Source organism: Urocitellus parryii, chromosome 5, assembly GCF_045843805.1.
Source record: "Urocitellus parryii isolate mUroPar1 chromosome 5, mUroPar1.hap1, whole genome shotgun sequence".
Taxonomy (NCBI): domain Eukaryota; kingdom Metazoa; phylum Chordata; class Mammalia; order Rodentia; family Sciuridae; genus Urocitellus; species Urocitellus parryii.
This window is the reverse complement of record NC_135535.1, coordinates 10,578,816-10,596,899: the sequence shown is the minus strand read 5'-3', so window position 1 is coordinate 10,596,899 and position 18,084 is coordinate 10,578,816. Positions and strand designations below refer to the sequence as shown.

The following is an 18,084-nucleotide window of genomic DNA, read 5'->3' as shown; positions in this document are numbered from 1 at the left end:
GTTTTCCAAAATAACCTCAATGTCATTGTCACCCCTCATAATGTTAACAGCCCCTAATGTCATCTAATGCACAGTCCCTGCTCCGATTTCCTTATTTTCCTCAAAAATGTCATTTTAAGGTCCATGGATTTCAATCAAGATCAAAACCAGGCCCACACACTGCATCTGGGTGCAGTCTCGTGCGTCTCCTTTAATCTGTTACCCTCCTTTTTGTATGCCGTCCCCCTGGTTGGAGGTCAGGTAGAACTGTCCCCATGGTTGACCCCGTGGGTTGAACCTCAGTGTCACCCAACATGCTGCACAACCTGGCAGGCCCTGTACCCTGGTGCTCAGATGCAGAGGGCCGACCTGGCTGGGGCCCACGGCCAGGGGAAGCCGACCCAGGAGGTGCTGGTCCTTCCAGTTGGGTCCTAACTGGACACGCACGCCCAGGGTTTCTCCTCTGGGCGATGCTAAGGATGAGTGTCTTAGTACAGTGGGTCCCAGTGAGGCTGGACTGATTCCTCCATTTCAAAGCCCCTCCCCATCCCCCGCCCTTCTGCAGGACCCCATCCATAGGACCCCAAGACCCTGGCAAGAGGAGCAGAAGAGATGGGAGAAGCCCAGTCGCTCAGTTTTCTATTCATCCTTCAAATGTTTGTTGAGCATCTACTATGCCAGGTCCTGAGCGGCAGCAAACAGAACCACGGGAGCCCTGGGGCCCTGGAGCCCAGAGCCAGGTGGGGGTGGACACCTGAGGCACCACAAGGGGCAGTCTGGAGCAGGAGGGGTGGGCAGCATGACCACAGGCTGAGGCGGCCGCTGCGTGCTGGGTGGCCCTGGGCCCCCGGAGGGGCAGTGGCTTCCGACAAGAGCGAGGCTCCAGGGAGAGGGAGAGCTGTGCAGACAGGGCCCCACCTGCTGGAGGAGCCATGAGGAGCCCGACCCAAACCTTCCCCTGCCGTGCCTCAGTTTCCTAATCTGCAAAATGGCCACAAAGGTCGGTGCACCTACTTCAAACAGGCAAAGATGAAATGGCCCGATTTGCATCAAGTGCTCAGGGTGGCGGCCCTGCAGCATGCCCCCATGAGGGTCAGCTCTGCAGCAGGGCGGAGCTGAGATGCCCGTGGCCAGTCTCCCAGGGTGGTGCCCGCCCTGTTCACAGAGGGGCAGTGTGGCTGGGGGAGGAGCAGGCTCAGCTGGGGCCTTGCCTACTCCATGACGGGATGGGGGCTGGCTGGAGGCCCCCAGCCCCTGAGGAGCATCTCCAGGTTCCTCTGGTGCCTGTCCACTCTGTCGTCCTTGTCATAGGAGCCCACCTTCAGCCCAAGGTCAGTGGCCACCAGGGCCCCAATTATCCCATCCAGGTGCACCCTAAGGGGGGCGGGCAGGCTGCCCAGCCCGGGCTAAAGGTGAGGGGGCTTAGGAGCACAGTGAGGCGGGGAAAGGGGCCCCCCGCCCCCGACCCTGCCCCGGCCTGCAGGGCCCACAGGGGCGCCTCAGCTGGGGGGGGCAGACACAGAACCTCCTGCTCCCAGAGGGGGTTCCGCGCTCCTCCACCCCCCTCCTCCCCCGCCATCCTAATCCCCGTCCTGCTGACTCCTCAAGCCCCGCCCCCAGCTATTCTGGGATAATGGAGGCAGCAGATGGCTGAGCCCTGCTCCCCCCACCGACCCTCAGGATCTGGGAACTACCCGAAAATCTGCTGCTGCTTCTAAAACCAGGCCAGCCAGCAGCCTCCCCGCGGGTGAGGAGGACAGCGGCCGCCCTCACTCAGCTCCATCCTGCACACCCGGCACAGGTCCCTCGCGTGCTGGGGGACCACGGGCATGTGGCAGTCCCCCTCTGGGCCCCAGGACCCTCCCTAGGAAGGAAACAAGGGGCTGAGCTCGGTGGTTCCAGAGGCCTCTGACCCAGATGTGCCGGGACAAGGACTCTGTCCCTCAAGAGCCAAGGACATGACCCAAGGGCCCCAGGCCCGCTGCCTGGGCCAGGGCCTCCACCCCTCACGGTCTCTCCTCCCTCCTCCCCATCCCAGAGCCCCACTGTGGCCCTCAGGGGTCAGTGGGCACAGCCACACGCACACGTGCATCCTCACACAGAGGCACAGAGGGGCACTCACGCCTGTGCACACACTCACACAGACGGCACACACACGGAGCCCCTCCTGGGCACCAAAGTGACCACCGTCACCACTGTGACAGACTGAGGATCCCGCCCTGTCAGGAACACTCTGGCTGCAAACAGAAAACTGGACCAAGAGAGACTTAAATAGGGGTTTAATTTCGTACAGAACCAAACGCTGGAGGAGACAGCTGCGGTGACGGTCTTGGGCTTCCCTTCATGGTGGCAAAGTAGCTCCTCAGATCCAGCCATCATACCCACATTCACACAGGAAGATGAGGTACAGGGCTGAAAAACCTCACCCAGAAACCTCTCTACTGGCCAAACCTGGGTCACAGGGTAACATCTCCCAGCAACGGAGACTGGAAAGTGAGCCAAAGGGTCGTCTTGATTGGCTGGGACCACACGGAGCCATCACCTGGGCCTGCTGGGGCTCCAAACCTGAGCCCATTAGCAAGGGGTGGGGGCCAGGAGCTCAGAGACTCCGCAGCGTCATCATCCGTCACAGACCCTGGGTTTGGCCATGACTCTTTCAGGTCCCCTCAGGGACACAGGATCCGGCCAGGGGTCTTAGGAGCAGACGGCCCAGTGCTTCAGCCCCAGGGGAATGAGGGGGACAGAGCCAGGGCCGGAGCCAGCCTCCCCCAGGGGCCCAGGCACTGTCTAAGGGATGGCACCCGATCCCCAGCCGGGCCCAGGTGCCTGCCTGCTCAGTCGGCTCCCCCAGGCCGCGGGCTCCAGCCTGGGCCTGTCCGGCCCTCACCTGGTCCTCCTGCTCCCCAGGCTGTCCAGCCTCCTCTCGAGCCGGGTGCCTCCAGCTACCCACAGGCCTGCACCTTGGTCGCCCGGAGGCCGCGCCAGGAGCTGCCCTCCAGGGCCCTCGTCAGCGCTGCGTGGGCACAGGAGCCGCCCGAAGCCTCCGCTGGCCTCTGCCCAGCAGCTCAGGCTCACCGCACCACCAGCTGGGGGCACCAGGGCGTGTCCGGGTACAGGAGGCAGTGCAGGGAGCGGAACCTGCAGAGAGACCAGAACGGGGACGGTCACCGTGCCGCAGATGACGAACAGCAGGCACCACAGACATCTGGGGCCAGGAAACCCGGGGGGCAGGGGCTGCCCTGTGCCCTGGAGGAGGCCTAGCGGCACCCCGACCTCTACCCACTAGACGCCCGCAGCACGTCCCCGAGTCGAGCCACTGGACATCACCCAATGTCCCCTGGGGAACAAGGCCAACCTGGCTGAGCCCCCAGCTTAGAGAGACTTCAGAACAAGACCCCACTGAGCCCGTCCGCCCCACAGACCTGGGTCTTCAGGGCTCTGGCCCCAACCGCAGGAAGCTGCGGATTCTAGAATCCTGAGCTTGGAGCAGACCTAGCACCATGTCTGGCAGGGCCGGGGTTTGAATCCAGGGCCCCGCGTGCTGGGCCAGTGCTCTGCCTCCTGGCCTCAGCCACAGCTCCCGCCCCCACCGACGACCAGAATTTTGACGTTTTTCCCTGTGTTAAGCCAAACTGTCTCCTTGGAACCTACAACGGGGTCAACGCAGCCCCCCAGGACCCTCGGCGTGCTCAGAGCCTCTGCTCCAACCGGGCGGCTCTGGAAACCTGGGGGCCAGGGGCCCTGCTTCCCTGCAAGGGACCGGAATCTAAATCTAAGGTCCAGGCAGAGCCCACAAAGGCCTTGGGAGGTCGCTTGTCACCTCCTTGAGCAGACCAGGCACTGTGTCACCTCTCCTCACCTCTGTATGGGACTGCAATGGCTCCCTCGGCTTCCTCGAGCACATCAAGGTCTATCTACTGCCCCTGGGCCTTTGCACATGCTATCCCCTCTGCCCGGGACACTGTGCCATCTCCTGTCCTGGGGACTGCTGCTACCAGTTCAGGTACCCCATGCCCCCTCCCCTCCCCCTCCCTGGACAGCCCACGCCCGTCAGCACAGAGGCTGTCTTACTGTCCCCCACAGGACAGTGTCCCAGACGCCTCATTGTCCAGGACTCCCTTGGACAAGTCTCTACCCCTCAGGGGACCCAGGGCCCACACCACCCCTTGCTACCCGTTGCCTCCGAGACCTGCACACCCCTGCAGGCAGGACCCGGGTTCCTCCCCGGCTCCCAGCCTCCACGTGGCGCTGGCTGGCGGCCGGTGAGCAGTGGGGACAGCGGGACTGCCCGGGGGAGGAGCTCCCCGTGGCTGGGGGCCGCAGGCTGCACGGGGTGCCAGGAGGGGGCAGTCCTGCGGCTGGGCTCAGAGGCCACCTGCCCCCCAGCCCTCCCACCCCCTGAGCCAGCAGCACAGGCCACACACCCCCGGGCCGCGGTGGACGGGGAACCAGGCACCTCCACAGACTGTCCCCTGGACTGCTCCACACAAAGGGGACCGAGGGGAGCAGCCCCAACCCCCTGAGGCCTTTCAGGAAGGTTCTAACCATCCCAACCCTCCCCTCCCAGAAGAACCGTCTAAGAGGACCAAGAAACAAAGGAGACAACACAACCCCCGCCATGTCTGGGGTTGCAGCACGCGGCGTCCTTCACTCAGGGCCAACAGGACAGTCTTCCGGGGGCTCCTGAGGAACTCTGGGGACCAGAGCTGGGAGAGTCCTACACAGCCACAATATTCAGTCTCCAAGTGTTACAAGTGAGAGACTGAAGCCCAGAGAGGGCAAGACACTAGCCTAAAGTCACACCGCAGAGCAGAGGCAGAAATCTACTCCTTCCATTCAGCTCCCCCGCCTCTGGAGGCCTGGGCTCAGCACCCCCACCTCCCGTCCTACCGTTGCAGCCCTCAGACCCACCTGGAGGGGTCCTCTTCAGGGGAGAAGGGGCCAGGTAGCTTAATGACATTGAGCTTCCCCTCAAAGACACCATAGCTGAGGGTGACCTGGGCAGAGAGAAGCAGAGTAGTGTGAGGGGGTGTCGCACCAGGGATCCCACAAGCGGGCAGCATTTTGGCAACAGCAGAGAGGGCCAGAGGGCATCCTGAGAGGCACAGGTCCGCCTGCAGATCCACCATGAGCAGCGGGTCCTTCTAGAGCCCCCCGTGGGCAGGGCAGCGCGTGCTGGGCCAGGAGCCTGTTGCTCAGCTGCGCCCAGCTGGGTGGGGCTCAGTCCCCATCCTCCCAGCGGGGAGGATGCTGCGGTCTGCCCTCCACCGGGCGTTGCACCAACATGGATCAAAAATACACAAAAACCTTCGCCTCCGACCTGAATGTGCACGAGAGCATTCTTCTGACGTTCCCTGACACTTTGGTGCAACACCCACTCACGTTCAGGGGACAGGCGTAATCAGAGACGGCTTATGTATTTTTTATTTTTACTTTTTCAATACTGGGGATTGAAGGCAGGGACGTTTTACCACTGAGCCACATCCCCAGCCGGTTTTATTCTTTGAGACAGGACCTTGATAAGTTGTTGAGGCTGGCCTCAAACTTGGGATCCTCCTGCCTCAGCCTCCTGCATCACTAGGACTACAGGCGTGCATCACTGCACCTGGTGAGATGATTTAAAGCACGTGGAAGCTGCTCGTGGCGATATGCAAACACGAAGCACCTCCTATAGGGCACTGAGCATCCTGGGACATCAGTATCAAGGGGTCCTGGACCAGTGTGTGTGGATACTGCAGGACGATGTGCTGACCATGTGAATATGGTGAGGAAACAGCTGCAGGAGGCCAGCCCTCGGTGGACCCTGGCACGGCAGGTGCTCAGGAAACCCTGACCAGGGAGTGCCCCGCTTCCGGCTGTCCAAAATCTGCCGCTTTCCCAGTTTCGGGTGTGTGGTCCTCATAAGAGGAACCTGGGGTTCCCAAGGAGGAAGCCACAGCCCAGCTCCCGGCCTGGCCAAGCAGCTCCCGGCCCTGGTAGGAGAAGGGTCATGTGACGGCCCAGGCCATTAGAGCAGGATCAAATCTGCACCAGGGTCTGGGAAAGGAGGCGCCCTGCTCCCAGGATGGAGTGGAAACCGGGCTGCCTTCTGCCAGGATGAGGCCAGCGTGGACAGACAGAGTCCCGGGACCAGAGGCCAGCTTCCGGTCACCTGTGCAGGCCCTTCCTGCAGCATTTGGGGACCAGATCAAAGAATCACAGTGTCACAATGCTAACCCTTGAGGAGCAAGTCACTGAGTACCTTTAGGGGGTCCTCTGCCACCCTGGGCCTCAGGGTCCCCATCGATAGCCAGGCCCCATAATCTCAAGTCCCAGATTGATGTCAAACACCCCAAGTTCCTTTGGGGGACCCTCCTCCCCACTCATTGCCACCTGCCCCAAGACCACTCACCTGCTCCAGGAGTTGGGCGGCCCCTAGTAGCTGCAGGGTCTCCAGGTGCGAGTGGAAGAGGGGGCTGGGCCGCAGGCGGCCCCCCAGCTTGCACTCCACGATGTAGCCCACGGTGCAGTCGTCAGGCAGCCGGATGAGGGCAGAGGTGTCCACGAAGTGGGAGCCGCTGGGGGCAGAGCTGGACTGTAGCCCTGGCCAGGCCTCCGCCCTTGACCCCTTCCCAGGAAGCTCTCCGCGGGGCCGGCAGCAGGGCGGAGCGCTCAGGGGTGGAGCGGCCTCTGCCTCCTGCGCGACCCAGGGAGTCAGGACCCCAGCCTCCTTCTCCTCTGCTGTGAGACGGGGCGACCGCCGTCCTGGCCAGGGCTGTCGGGGGCCTCAGTGGTGAAGCCCTTCATAAATGTCTCCTTCCTCCTCTCCCTAACTTGTGCGTTCCCTGCTGAGCCTGAGCACCTGCCTGCCCCAGACACAGAGAGGAAGGCCTCTGGCAGCTGGGAGGAGAGCTGGTCAGGAGAGCCAGGAGGCCGGTCACTGGGAGCAGGACACCCAGCCAAGGGGGGAGGGGTGCAGAAGCCCCGCCCACACTCCCTCCGAGGCTGGGTCCACAGCCAAGCCTTCAGGACAGAGGAGGGGGAGTTTTTCCTAAATAATCCCAGCAGCTCGGGAGGCTGAGGCAGGAGGATCTCCCAGTTCAAAGCCAGCCTCAGTGATGGTGAGGTGCCCAACAACTCAGTGAGACCCTGCCTCTAAACAAAATAGGGCTGGGGCTGGGGCTCAGTGGTTGCATGCCCCTGAGTTCAATCAGTCAATCAATCAATCACATGAAAGTTCCACAGAGGTGGGACACCCCCTGGCAGTTCCAGGTGCACGCCTGCCAGACCTGCCCTAGGACAACAGGCCACTCCCAGGCCCACGGTTCCCAGCCTGGGACAAGGCGGGCTGTACAGTGGGGAAGCACCCAGGTCTCAGCAGCTCGTACTCCTGAGCCTGGGTGACCTGAGTGGCGCTAACCCTCTAGGGCCTCATCCTCCTCAGTGCAGACCAGGCTACACCACCAACAAGGTGACACAGGGGCCAAGCTCAGATCCAACCCTCAACCCAAGTTCAAGGCCACGAGTGTTAACACCATCCTGCCCACGAAGACATGTGCCACTTCTAGAAGGCCAGCATCCCCCATCCACACCGAGGGCTTCCAGTGCCCCCTGGCTCCCCTCCTCTGGGGTCCTCTAGTGCTGTCCCAGGTCAATTCCACCTCTTCTAGGAATTGTCCTCAACCAAAAGGCCTTCTTGCTCCTCTGAGAGCCCCTACTCTTGGCCTTCACCTCCCTTCTGGCATTGACTGGTCAGAAGAGCGGAAGGAGGCTGCAAACGGGGCCTTGTGACTCCCTGGCTCGGCCAGATGCAGCCCAAACCCTGAGCCTTGGCACCAGTAGTCCCTGTGTTTGCAGGTCCACTTGCAGACACGCAAACAGACTTCTCGAGGTGTCCCTGTGTGCAACAGAGGCCACCGGACTGTGCACCCCCTGCAGACAGGGGGGCAGGTAATTTGCTCAGCATGAACTGGGTCACACGGTAACACAAAGTGAATGACAGGTAGCTCCTCCTGCACCCACTCTCAAGCCTTCCTGCCCCTCGGGCATGCCAGTAGCCACCCTTTCCTGCCCTCCAGCCACCCAGGGTCTTGGCTTACCTCGCCCACGGGGCCATCCTCAAAGCCAGCTTGCGGTTGATGCAGAAGCCGGCACCCCCTGTGGCGAACCAGAACTGCACCAGTCTCTGGGAAGGAGAGGGCAGAGGTGCAAGGTGAGTTGGGGTCAGAGACATTGAGGCCACGCCTCACCCCAACCCACGTGGCTCAGAATCTCTCCATGTAACCTTCACATCTTGCTACAGCCTCGCATTACGAGGCCCATCTCACAGGGAAGGACACCAGGCCCAAAGTCAAGGTCACCAAGGACAATGGAATACAGTGGAATCTGACCCCCTCCTCTGAGAAAGGGCTCTACCTTGTGGCAAGAGGGTGGGGAGGGTGGGGAGGGTGGGAGGGGCCGCTCCCCCAGGTCACGGAAGCACGCAGGCGCCACAGGAACGATTGTGCACAAGGCCACACCCCTTGACCAGTGATTGGCTCTGCAATAGGCACATGACTTAGGCCAGCCAATCAGAGTCCTTCCCTGAGTGCTCTGTGCGATGTACAGTCCTGATGCCACCTCCACCAGGCCACTTCCACTGGCTTCCCCACTCCCAATTCCTGGGGCCAAGAAGAGTTTTTGGCAGAAAATGAAGATGAGGTCTCTCATGGAGTAGAGGGGACAGTCAGTCCTGGGAGCCCCTGCCGCCAGCAAACCCCTTGACATCTCAATCACCGGCACCAAGGTGTCCCTTTGGGGCTTACACTATTCTCTGAGCCCCAACATGACCACCATCACCTCAGCCCAAGGCCTCTTCCTCCCTCCTCTGCGATGACCCTAAATTCACCATGGATTTCTCTAGAGGCACTTGGCCCTTTCAGCTGTCCCATCCCTTGGTCCAACAAGTTCCCCAAGGATTCCTGCCCCCAGGTCCGTAGGTGGTGCTTAATGGAGGCACGTCATTTGGGGCGAGTTATCTCCCGCGATGCAGCGGTGAGAAGAGCCCTGGGTAGCAATGAGGAAGCCTGAACCTGAGGTCTCCCTCCTCCCTGCTCAGCTGTGCGACCTCAAGAAAGGCACTGCTCCTCTCTGGGCCTCCTGTGAGCACATCTGCTCCAGTTCTGAAATCTGACGGTTCTCCTGGCTCAGAAGCATCCTTCTAAAGACCCCAACTGCCGTTCTTCTAGAATGCGAGAAAGGTCGGGCTCAGCAAGGCAGAATGAGTGGCTCTTGAGGACCTGACACAGGAGGTGCCCCGTAAACTCTAATTTTTTGTTTTCTAAGTGAACGAGCGTGTGGCCCCCACTCCCGTGTAATGACACAACATGGCAGTAGCCTCGTAAGTGCCCGACCCTGAATGCTGCCTGTCCCATGCCCTGTGCCAAGGCCCGTGCCCCAGGTGGGTGAACAAGCACAGAGAAATGAAGTCACTTGCCTGAGGCCACAGAGTGGGGACTGACCCCAACCAGAGCTCTCGCCCCCTTTGCAGTCCTGCCCTGGAGGACCCAAGATCCGCACAGTCCTGGACACTGTGGAGTTCTGCCCGCTCCAGGGCAGTCCTGGGACCTGCTGGGGGTGCATGCCAACGAGGGCACATGTGAGCCCTGGGGGGTGGGCCTAGATGTGCCCAGCTGGGCACTGCATCTGCAGAGAGAGGACTTGGCTGGGATGTGAACACTGACTAGGACTGACCGCTGACACTCGCCAGTGTCCACTACATTCCAGGTGCCATTCCAAGGACTTGGACAGATGACCCCTTTTTATTCTATGCTCATAACTGCCCTGTGAGTAAGGGCTGTTATCTCCTGCTTCTCAGAAGAGGAAACTGAGGCCCAGAGAGGTTAGGTGACTTCAATAAGGGTCTCAAAGCCAGGCAGTGGCAGGGTTGATGTGTGAACCCCTGGAGTCGGGCTCCACAGTGACCTTCTCAGCCCCTGAGCAAACAGCTCAAGCCAGATGAGAGTGGGGTGGGAGCGGTGTGGGAGCCTGGGGGACCCCTGGACTTACCTGGATTCTCTCACATGCATGGCCTCAAGCCCAGGAGGATTTAATTAGGGCTCAGAGGCTGGGGAGCTGCTGATAATTAAGGCTCTGGTTTCCCTAGCGAAGCAGATGGTGACCTGGGGAGGGTGAGGGAGCCCCACAGCGCGCCCAGCTCCCGCTTCAGGCGCTGCCTCTAGGGAAGGGACTTCCTACCTGCCTTGTCCCTGTAGCCAAGGGGACCATTGGGGCCTGGGCACCCCAACACCTATAACCTGATGGGACTTGGGTTCAGGGGAGAGCCATGTGATTTTTTTTCTTCTAACAGATTCTTCATTATTTATCTGAAAGTCAAATTTAACTGGGTAGCCAGGATTTTTTTTTTTTTTTTGCCCTAAATCTGGCAATCCTAATCAGTGTCCATTAGGTCTAGGGTCGAAGCTGGTCTGGGCTCCCTACGGTGCCAAGTGTGCACACTAAGTTTGGTTAGTGGAGGTTTGGAGAGGAGGGTGCTGAAGGGGGGTCGTGTTCTGGGGCCCACAGGATTCCAGCATTTTAACACCCTGCGTGACTGCATGGTGACACCAGGTGGCCACGAGCCCCGCCATGGAGTCAGGAAGCCTCAGTACACCTGGAGCTCACTGTGTGACCAGACCAAGCCTCCGCTCTTGGCTGACTGGGGACCTACTACCTGCCCTTCTCTAGGCCTTGCCTGCACAACCTCCATCTCCTTCCACAGCGGAGGAGGCTGAGGCTCAAAGAGGAGAAGCCACTGGCCCAAACCCACAGGGACGAAGCCAGACCTGATGCTCAGACCCCACCAGTGGCCTCCACCACGTCTCCGCCCCCAGGTCGGCCGTGCCCCTGGATCAGCCCCGCCCCCGAACTGGCCCCGCCCCGAATCGGCCCCACCCCTGGGGCCTACAGCCAATGGGCGAAGGAGGAGGGCAGGACACACCGTGCGATTGCGCGGTTGGGGTTCCGAGGCGTGGATGGGCCGGTTCAGGCTGGGCCTGCCCACGTAGACATCGAGGGCCGCAGGGAAGGCCCTCAGCAGCCGCAGCAGCGCCCATGGGTTCACGTAGTTGTCATCATCCACGTGACAGAACCACCTGTGAGGAGCGACGGGAACAATAAACTTGGAGGGATGGGGGCTCCCGGGCCGAAGCCAGCCAGGCTCCCCTTGCGCCCCCAAGGTCAACAAACACTTGCACAGCGGGGTGGCCACCACTTGAGGCCCATTTTATGCCAGAAGCACGTGCTGGAGGCTCCTGGGGAAGGCAGGCCGCTTAAGACACGAGGCCCGGGGCAGAGGCTGAGGCACTGGCCCAGGGCCACGGCTGGTCTGCAGGCTGCCTGCTGCGTGGGAGACGAGGGTTCTCCCACTGGACTCAGGTCACGTCACTGCTTTGACCCAACCCTTAAAGCCACCCCTCCCCCAGAGACCCAGGAGCACCCACCTGAGCCCGCTGGCCAAGAAGGCGTCGAACTCCGCAGCCATCTTGCAGGACAGCGCAGGGTGGCTGTGCTCAGCGGAGCAGTTGGTGACCACAAGGTGGGGCCCTAGAGGAGAAGGAGCCATCAGGGACCCTGCCCAGCGCCTCCCACAGCCCCAAACACTGAATGCAGAGCAAAGCCAGGCCAAGGGAGCCCCAGGGCCACCCCCTCCCAGCTGACAGTGGGGAAACCAGGCCCAGGGCAGGCTGACCTGGCCAGGACAGTAGGCTGGATTGGATCAAGTGTCCAGGGCCTAGTCCAGCAGCCCCTCCGCACACCTGCACATGTTTCCAAGAGGGAAGCCCTCTCCCCTCCTGGGCTAAAGGGAATCCCAAAGCCAAAGGTGGTCAGCCCATTTCCTGGGCAGCCCCGGGCCAGAGCATGGCTGCCCAGCTCTCTCTGGCAATAGCCAAGGGCCCCACCCAGCCAGCTGTTACCCAGTCTCTCCTGGAGGCCTTCGTCCGGGCTGTCAGTGAAGATGAATGTCTGGGGAGGAAAAGGGGTCAGGACTTGGGTCAGGCCTCGGTGTCCCAGGGCAGACCCAGGCCAAGCCAGCAGCCACCATGGCCAAGCCCAGACACCACCCAGGAGGATACACACAGCAGTGACAGACATACGCCCCTCTCATGGCCATATGTCTCTTTAGGGGACACACACACACACACACTTGCTTCTATAGACACAATCTCCTGGTGCACAGCCCTGTCCCCCTCACAGAGCCATACCCTTGGCAGAATGGCACCCTCTTACATCCAGGTCACATACACACAACCCTAAGCCCTGTCGGGAAGCAGACTGAAAGGACCCCACGCCGGCGCCCCGGGTCCCCACACCACAGACCCCACACAGTGCAGGGGCCCCTGAGCATCTCAAAAAGTTTTCACCAAGACATGATCCTGCCCTCTCACCCTGGGCACCCACCAGGAGCAGGACCCATGCCTGCCCCCGGCTGGCCCTCTCTTAACCTCATGAGGAAGGGTTGGTGATCTGTCCCCTAAATAGACCAAATGCAAACTGGGAATGAGAGGCAGAGGGGACCCTCCAGAAGCAGCCATGAGTGAGACAGAGATGCAGGGCCAGGATGCCTCACCCCCAGGCCCAGCCCAACAGGGGCAGAGCCGCCCGCCCCGAGAGCTCCTTTCTCTACTGAGCACCTCAAAGGCCTGCAAGGACCTCCCGATCCCTGGCTGCCCTGTGGGGACCAAGGAGAAAATGTCCCACCTGTTCATCCACCCCAGGTACCCCCTGCCCCACCATGCACACCTGAGGCCTACCCCTGTCCTCCCTCCAAGAGCAGGGCCCCGGCCCTGAAGGCCCTTCCTTGTCACCCACAGACCTCTTCCTCCTTTCTAGGAACCAGCCCCTCAGAGCAGGGCAGCCCCACCTTGGGCCTCAGTTTACCCATTGTAAAATGGGGGGCAGTAACAGCTGTGAGACTAAAGTAAGACCGTGTAAAGGAAGGAGTGATAGTTCAACAGGAAGACTTAAGGGAGACGGAGGCAGTGAGGCTAGAGGCCAGGGTGAGGAACAGCAGAAGGTACGGGGGGACAGGGCCTCTCCCAGGGCTCATGTCCACAGACCATGTCTCAGCCACCATCGTCTCTCAGGGATTGTGGCAAGACTCTGGTCCATTCACCCCGATCTGTTTTCCTCTCAGGACCAGAATCAGATAAACTCATACCCACCACCCCTTGCCAGCACCTTCCATGGGTTCCCTACTGCCCCTGGGATAAAATTTAGCCTCCAAAGCATGACAGGTGAAGGGACCCCTGACCCTTGCCACCTGATGCAGCCTGATCTCAGTACTTCCTGCTCCACCATGAGGCAGGAATCTCTCTGCCCAAATTTGTTTCGGTTCCCCAAATATGCTCTGTGTGTGTGTGTGTGTGTGTGCATACACACACACACAACTCTGAGCCTTTGCACATGATGCTCCCTCTTCCCACACTCCAGCTCCCAACTTGGGCATCACCTCTCCCAGGAGGCCTCGACACCCCTCTGGTGACACTAAGGAGCTCCTTTGCCCCCCCCCTTCCTCCCAGCTTTCACATCCCCTGCAGCCATGACTTCCACAAAAAACTTAAAAACGAAACAACATGGGACAGGACGATGTGGCACGCGCCTGTGATCCCAGCGGCTCAGGAGGCTGAGGCAGGAGGATCGCGAGTTCAAAGCCAGCCTCAGCAACTTAGCGAGGCCCTAAGCAACTCAGTGAGACCCTGTCTCTAAATAAAATATAAAAGGACTGGGGATGCCGGCTCAGTGGTTAAGTGCCCCGGGTTCAATTCCCAGTACCAAAAACAAAGGCTGCTGTGTGCCTCTGCGGCAGAGGCTGGGCAGCACGCACAGGCCCTGGGCCCCATACCCCCCGCAAAAACAAAAAAGACCGAGTCCCTGCTGCTCTGCTGGGACCCAGGACTGGGGGCCACCGTGCTGCCCCCACATGCAGCCTGTCCACCCCTCCACACCTTGAATCATCGCTGTTTCAGTCTCTCCAAGCCCAGCCCTGGTCCAGCTCATGGGCATGACCTGCTGCGGGCATCTCCCCTGGTCTCCTGCTCTGACTGCCCCCACCCACGTCTGATTGCCACACCGCCCCCAAGGGGTCTGTAACAGAAGCCAGGACTCTTGCCCTGCTCCCTGGCACACCAAGCAGCACACTGGAGAGGACGGACCAAGCGGGTGAGGGACGGCTGGTCGCTGAAGAAGTAGAAAACACAGGCAATCAGGGCGAGCCTCAGGCAGTGGGATGAGCAGGGGGAGTGGGCGTTCCCGGAGCAGGAGCGGGCGCAGGAGCTGGTGGTCCCCGCCCCTGGGAACTCGGAGGCTGGCAGAGGAGAACAGTGGGCAGAATTTCCTCTGAGCCAGAAGCTGCGTGTGATTTGTTTAACAGGGGACCTGACAATGGTTAAGACTTCACAGGCGGAGAAACAAAAGACCAGCGGCCCACGGGGCAGGGAGGGGCGCAGGGGGACCATCTGCTGCAGGAAGGGAGATGTAGGGTTGCTGCCACCTCCCCGACCCACCCCCCCCCACACACACACACGGGACAAGGGGCCTGTGGGGGAGAGAAAGGCTCCCCTCAAGCACAAAACACACAAGGCCCGCCTCCCCCGCCCGCCCCTCCGCAGGACAAAGGCTCCCACACTAGCCACAAGGGTCCACCTGCCACCCCACCACCTCTAACCAGCCGGCGCCTAGCGCTGGAGTTGGCCAGCTCAGGCCCCTTCCGGATGCCCCTGTGCTGCGCAGGTGGGGAGGGCCTCGGCCAAGGTCAGAGAGAGAGAGGAACCCAGGGTGGGAGAGAACCGACGTCCAGGGTGGGAGAGAACCGACGTCCAGGGTGGGCCTCTTTCAACTTAAATGTGACTTCTGCTCCCCGCTCTGGGGTCCCTGAGTGAGCACGTCCCAGGACTCTGCTTAGCTTGGATCAGCTTCCCCACCTGCCACCTGGGAGCATGGACACCCAGCCTCAGGGGGTGTGAGGGAAGCGGAGCCGTGGGGCACAGTGCAGCCCTCAGGAGCTGAGCCGCCGGCAGGTGCCCCCTGATCCGCTGCCTGATCAGCATCTGGGATAGGGCCTGGGACGGGGCCACTGTAGCCAGGCTGGCACTGCCAGGCACAGCCCCCAGGCTGAAGGTGCAGGAGAGGTGAGACCTGGGTCCCGCTGGGCTCTGCCCCCTCAGACCCCTGGGTGACACTGGCCAGCACTTCCTCCTCTAGCCTCAGTTTCCTCATCTGGGGGCACCACCGTGGTGAATAGGACAAGACAGGAAAGGGCCTCAAGCCACGTGAGGCACACTCCCGGTCCACAGACACCGCGCCATAAACAGGAAGGTCTGCAGGGAGGGCCAGCCTTGGCGGCTTCCGCAGGCGGAACCAGATCTCCCCAAGATGAGAATCTGGCGGGGCCCAGGGATGCTGGGGGCCCTGCTGAGAAGGGTCAATCCTGGCGTAAAGACATCAGTGCCAGGAAACAGGGGCAGGGGTGTGCCCTCCCTGGGGTCCCTGGCCTCTCAGACCTGACTGTGCCTTTCCTTGGGCTCCCCTCCAAGGGCTCAGTCACTTCCTCCCGCAGAGCAGCCACCACAGTGGGGGTGGTGTGTGTGAATCCACCCTCGGCCTCCCCAGAGACAGTCCCCAACAGCCCCAGATCCCTGGCTTTGCTTAAGGAGAGTACTGACCACGGGGACAGGACAGGCTGGGAGGGATTCAGATGGTCAGAGGTGCCTCCCCTGAAGGGCACGAGCCACGTGCCCAGGTCACCCACACACCTCTTGTCATGGCATGTGGAACACTCTTGGGCTCCGCACATGTGAGCACAAGTGTGTACGCACACACCCCAACCTCTCACCCACCCCTGCCTCAGCGACAGCCTCCCAGGACAACCACAGGAAACCAGCGCAAGACACCAGACGTGCACATGCGCACACGCCTGCGTGCACACAGGCAGCTGCAGGGGCTGAGGAAGGCCGAAAGGGCGCCTCCCGGAACAGGCCCACCTAGGGCCTCCCTCCACCCTCCACCCTCCACCCCAGAGCCTGGGCAGGGCAGTTCCTAGGCCGAGGTTGGCACAGGACCCTTGAGAGGACCTCTGAGTCAGGAGCTCTCAGAAGCCTCCACCCCAGAGGCCCAGCACCCTCTATGGTCCCTGCGGCCAGGCTGGGCCAAGCTGGGCGGGAGTGAGGCCCCCGCTGGGGCAGCCAGGGAACAGAGGGAGCCCAGGAGGGACCGGGGGCCTGGGGCAGCTTGGCCACCAACAGAGGATCTGAGGAACTGGACGCCGTGTCAGTGAGAGCGTGGGGCCGGGAGGAAGGATGGGGCGATGGGCCCGACGGCTGGACGACAGCAGCTTCTGCTTGAGGGAGCCAGAGATCCCAGCCCAGCAGGAAGACCTCCAGAGTCCCTCAGGCCCCAGACTCCATGGCGCCAACTGGCCCACTCATCACCTGTTGCCTGATCCTGGAGACCCACGTGTCGAGCAGCAGGTCCAGGCGCGAGCGGTGGAAGGCCCGGGTGGTCTTGACGGCGACGAAGATGTCGTGCAGCCGCAGCTCGCGGGGTGCGGGGCTGGGCCGGCTCAGCCTGGGGGGCTGCTGCACTCCCTGGGGGGGCGGGCGTGACTGGTACCGGAGGGACAGAAGCCCCATGCACAGGAGGGTGAGGAGGGCTCCGGCCAAGCCCTGGAGCAGCCGGCACTGCATGGGCACAGCGGCCGGACGGCTCAGCTCCCAAGTCCCAGCCAGTCCGGGACCGGAGGCTGGTCAGGCTGTGGCCCTGACAGGGGCACGAGTGTGGCAGGCATCGGGGCGCACAGGGAGCGGAGACGTGGAGCTGGAGCTCCCGCCCCGGAGCCTGAGCTGCGGCTGCCCCACCGGCCGCCACCCTCCACCTGCTCGGTGGCGCTCGCCGGCCCGGCCGCCGGCCCCGCCCCGCCCAGCCGAGGGGCGGAGCCAGGCCGGGCGCAGAGGTGGCCGAGCGGGAGGCAGCCGCCCGGGGGCAGCCCTCGCCCTGCCAGCTGCTGGGGCGGGGGCGGGGGCGGGGGCGGCGGCAAGAGCCAACCGTCCATGCCCGGTGGGAGCCAGGGGCCCTCCAGCCACGCCACTCCCCAGAGACCCGCCGGCGTGGCTCCAGCTGCGCCCGTTACTTTCCAACGTCCTGGCGTCTTCGCTCTTGCTCAGTGTCTCCTGGATGCTCTCCCCATCCCACGTCCTTACCCGCGTCCTCTCCTCTCCTCCAGGCCAAATTCTGTTTGCGCTTAAAGCTCAGCTCTGGGGGTCCCTCCTCCAGGAACCCTTCCATGATGGCCCCTCCCAATTCCTGGGACTCCCACAGAAGTTTTCTCAGTTCCTTTGGACTTCACAACTGCATTGGGACAGTCCCAGTTTCTAGCTGAGGCACAGGGTGACATAAGATGATCCAGCCAGTCAGGCCCAGAATTGGGTGGAAGCCTGGTCCCGTGTCCTCGTCTGGCCCCGCAGGAGACCCCTGAGGGCACCTATCCAGCGGTGGCCCTCCCGATCACCCTTGGCAGGCTCTACAGCTGCCTCACCCAGCCAGCCCAGCCAACCAGGCCTCCTCCAGCCACAAGTGTGTCTTCCTTGACACTAGGCCATTCACACCTCCTTCCTCTGCTCCAACCCTGCACTGGCTCCCCGTCCTTAGAACAAAATCCACAGAGCACACGCCAGCGCAGGCATTGCCAAGCGCGAGCAAAAGCGCCCCAAGAGTGTGGCTAGAGGCAGATTCAGAGGCCACTGCCCAACGGGTGGGTGGCTGGAGGGACAGGAGAGGGACAGGCAGCCTGGACTGGCACTGGACACCTCAGGGTCCAACTCCATAAGTCCATCCTGGTGACTGGCTTGGGGACCTCAAGCTCCCAGTCAAGGCCCCCCTGTCCCCTGCCGTCCCAACCTGCACCTACTTTCTTAGGGAGGGTGGAAAAGCTGAGGCTCTTAAGCCACAGTTCTGCCAAGCCACACACAGCCCCCTCCCGGCCTGCCACCCCCACATAGGGCATCAGCAGAGGATGCGGCTGCTGCTGGGGGACCCCCCGGCTGGTGAGTACAGGAGCTAGGTCAGGAGCTGGGTATCGCAACTAAACACACT

The 18,084-nt window shown here is 61.9% G+C and overlaps 1 protein-coding gene across 2 annotated transcripts; it reads right to left on the bottom strand.

Annotated features, from left to right (window-relative positions):
* Window positions 1-2,262: 2,262 nt before the first annotated feature.
* Window positions 2,263-16,861, bottom strand: Mfng (MFNG O-fucosylpeptide 3-beta-N-acetylglucosaminyltransferase). Of its 2 annotated transcripts, XM_026410177.2 has the most exons (9): window positions 16,425-16,861; window positions 11,913-11,961; window positions 11,687-11,794; window positions 11,439-11,541; window positions 10,937-11,090; window positions 8,058-8,143; window positions 6,371-6,536; window positions 4,891-4,976; window positions 2,263-3,117 (listed from the first exon to the last, which is right to left on the bottom strand). In XM_026410177.2, the coding sequence occupies exons 1-9, from the start codon at window positions 16,677-16,679 to the stop codon at window positions 3,051-3,053; spliced, it is 1,074 nt and encodes a 357-aa protein (XP_026265962.2). In that variant the 5' UTR covers window positions 16,680-16,861; the 3' UTR covers window positions 2,263-3,050. The 2 variants fall into 2 exon arrangements, with proteins under 2 accessions (XP_026265962.2, XP_026265963.2); XM_026410178.2 differs by lacking the exon at window positions 11,687-11,794.
* Between the last annotated feature and the right edge of the window lie 1,223 nt (window positions 16,862-18,084).

Coding starts and splice junctions, on each gene's coding strand:
- Mfng (XM_026410177.2), bottom strand. CDS start 16,679: ATGCAGTGCCGGCTGCTCCAGGGCTTGGCCGGAGCCCTCCTCACCCTC. Junction 11,091..11,438: donor TTCTTGGCCAGCGGGCTCAG/GTGGGTGCTCCT, acceptor CGCTCCTCACAG/GTGGTTCTGTCACGTGGATG. Junction 4,977..6,370: donor CCGCCCAACTCCTGGAGCAG/GTGAGTGGTCTT, acceptor CTCTCTGCCCAG/GTCACCCTCAGCTATGGTGT.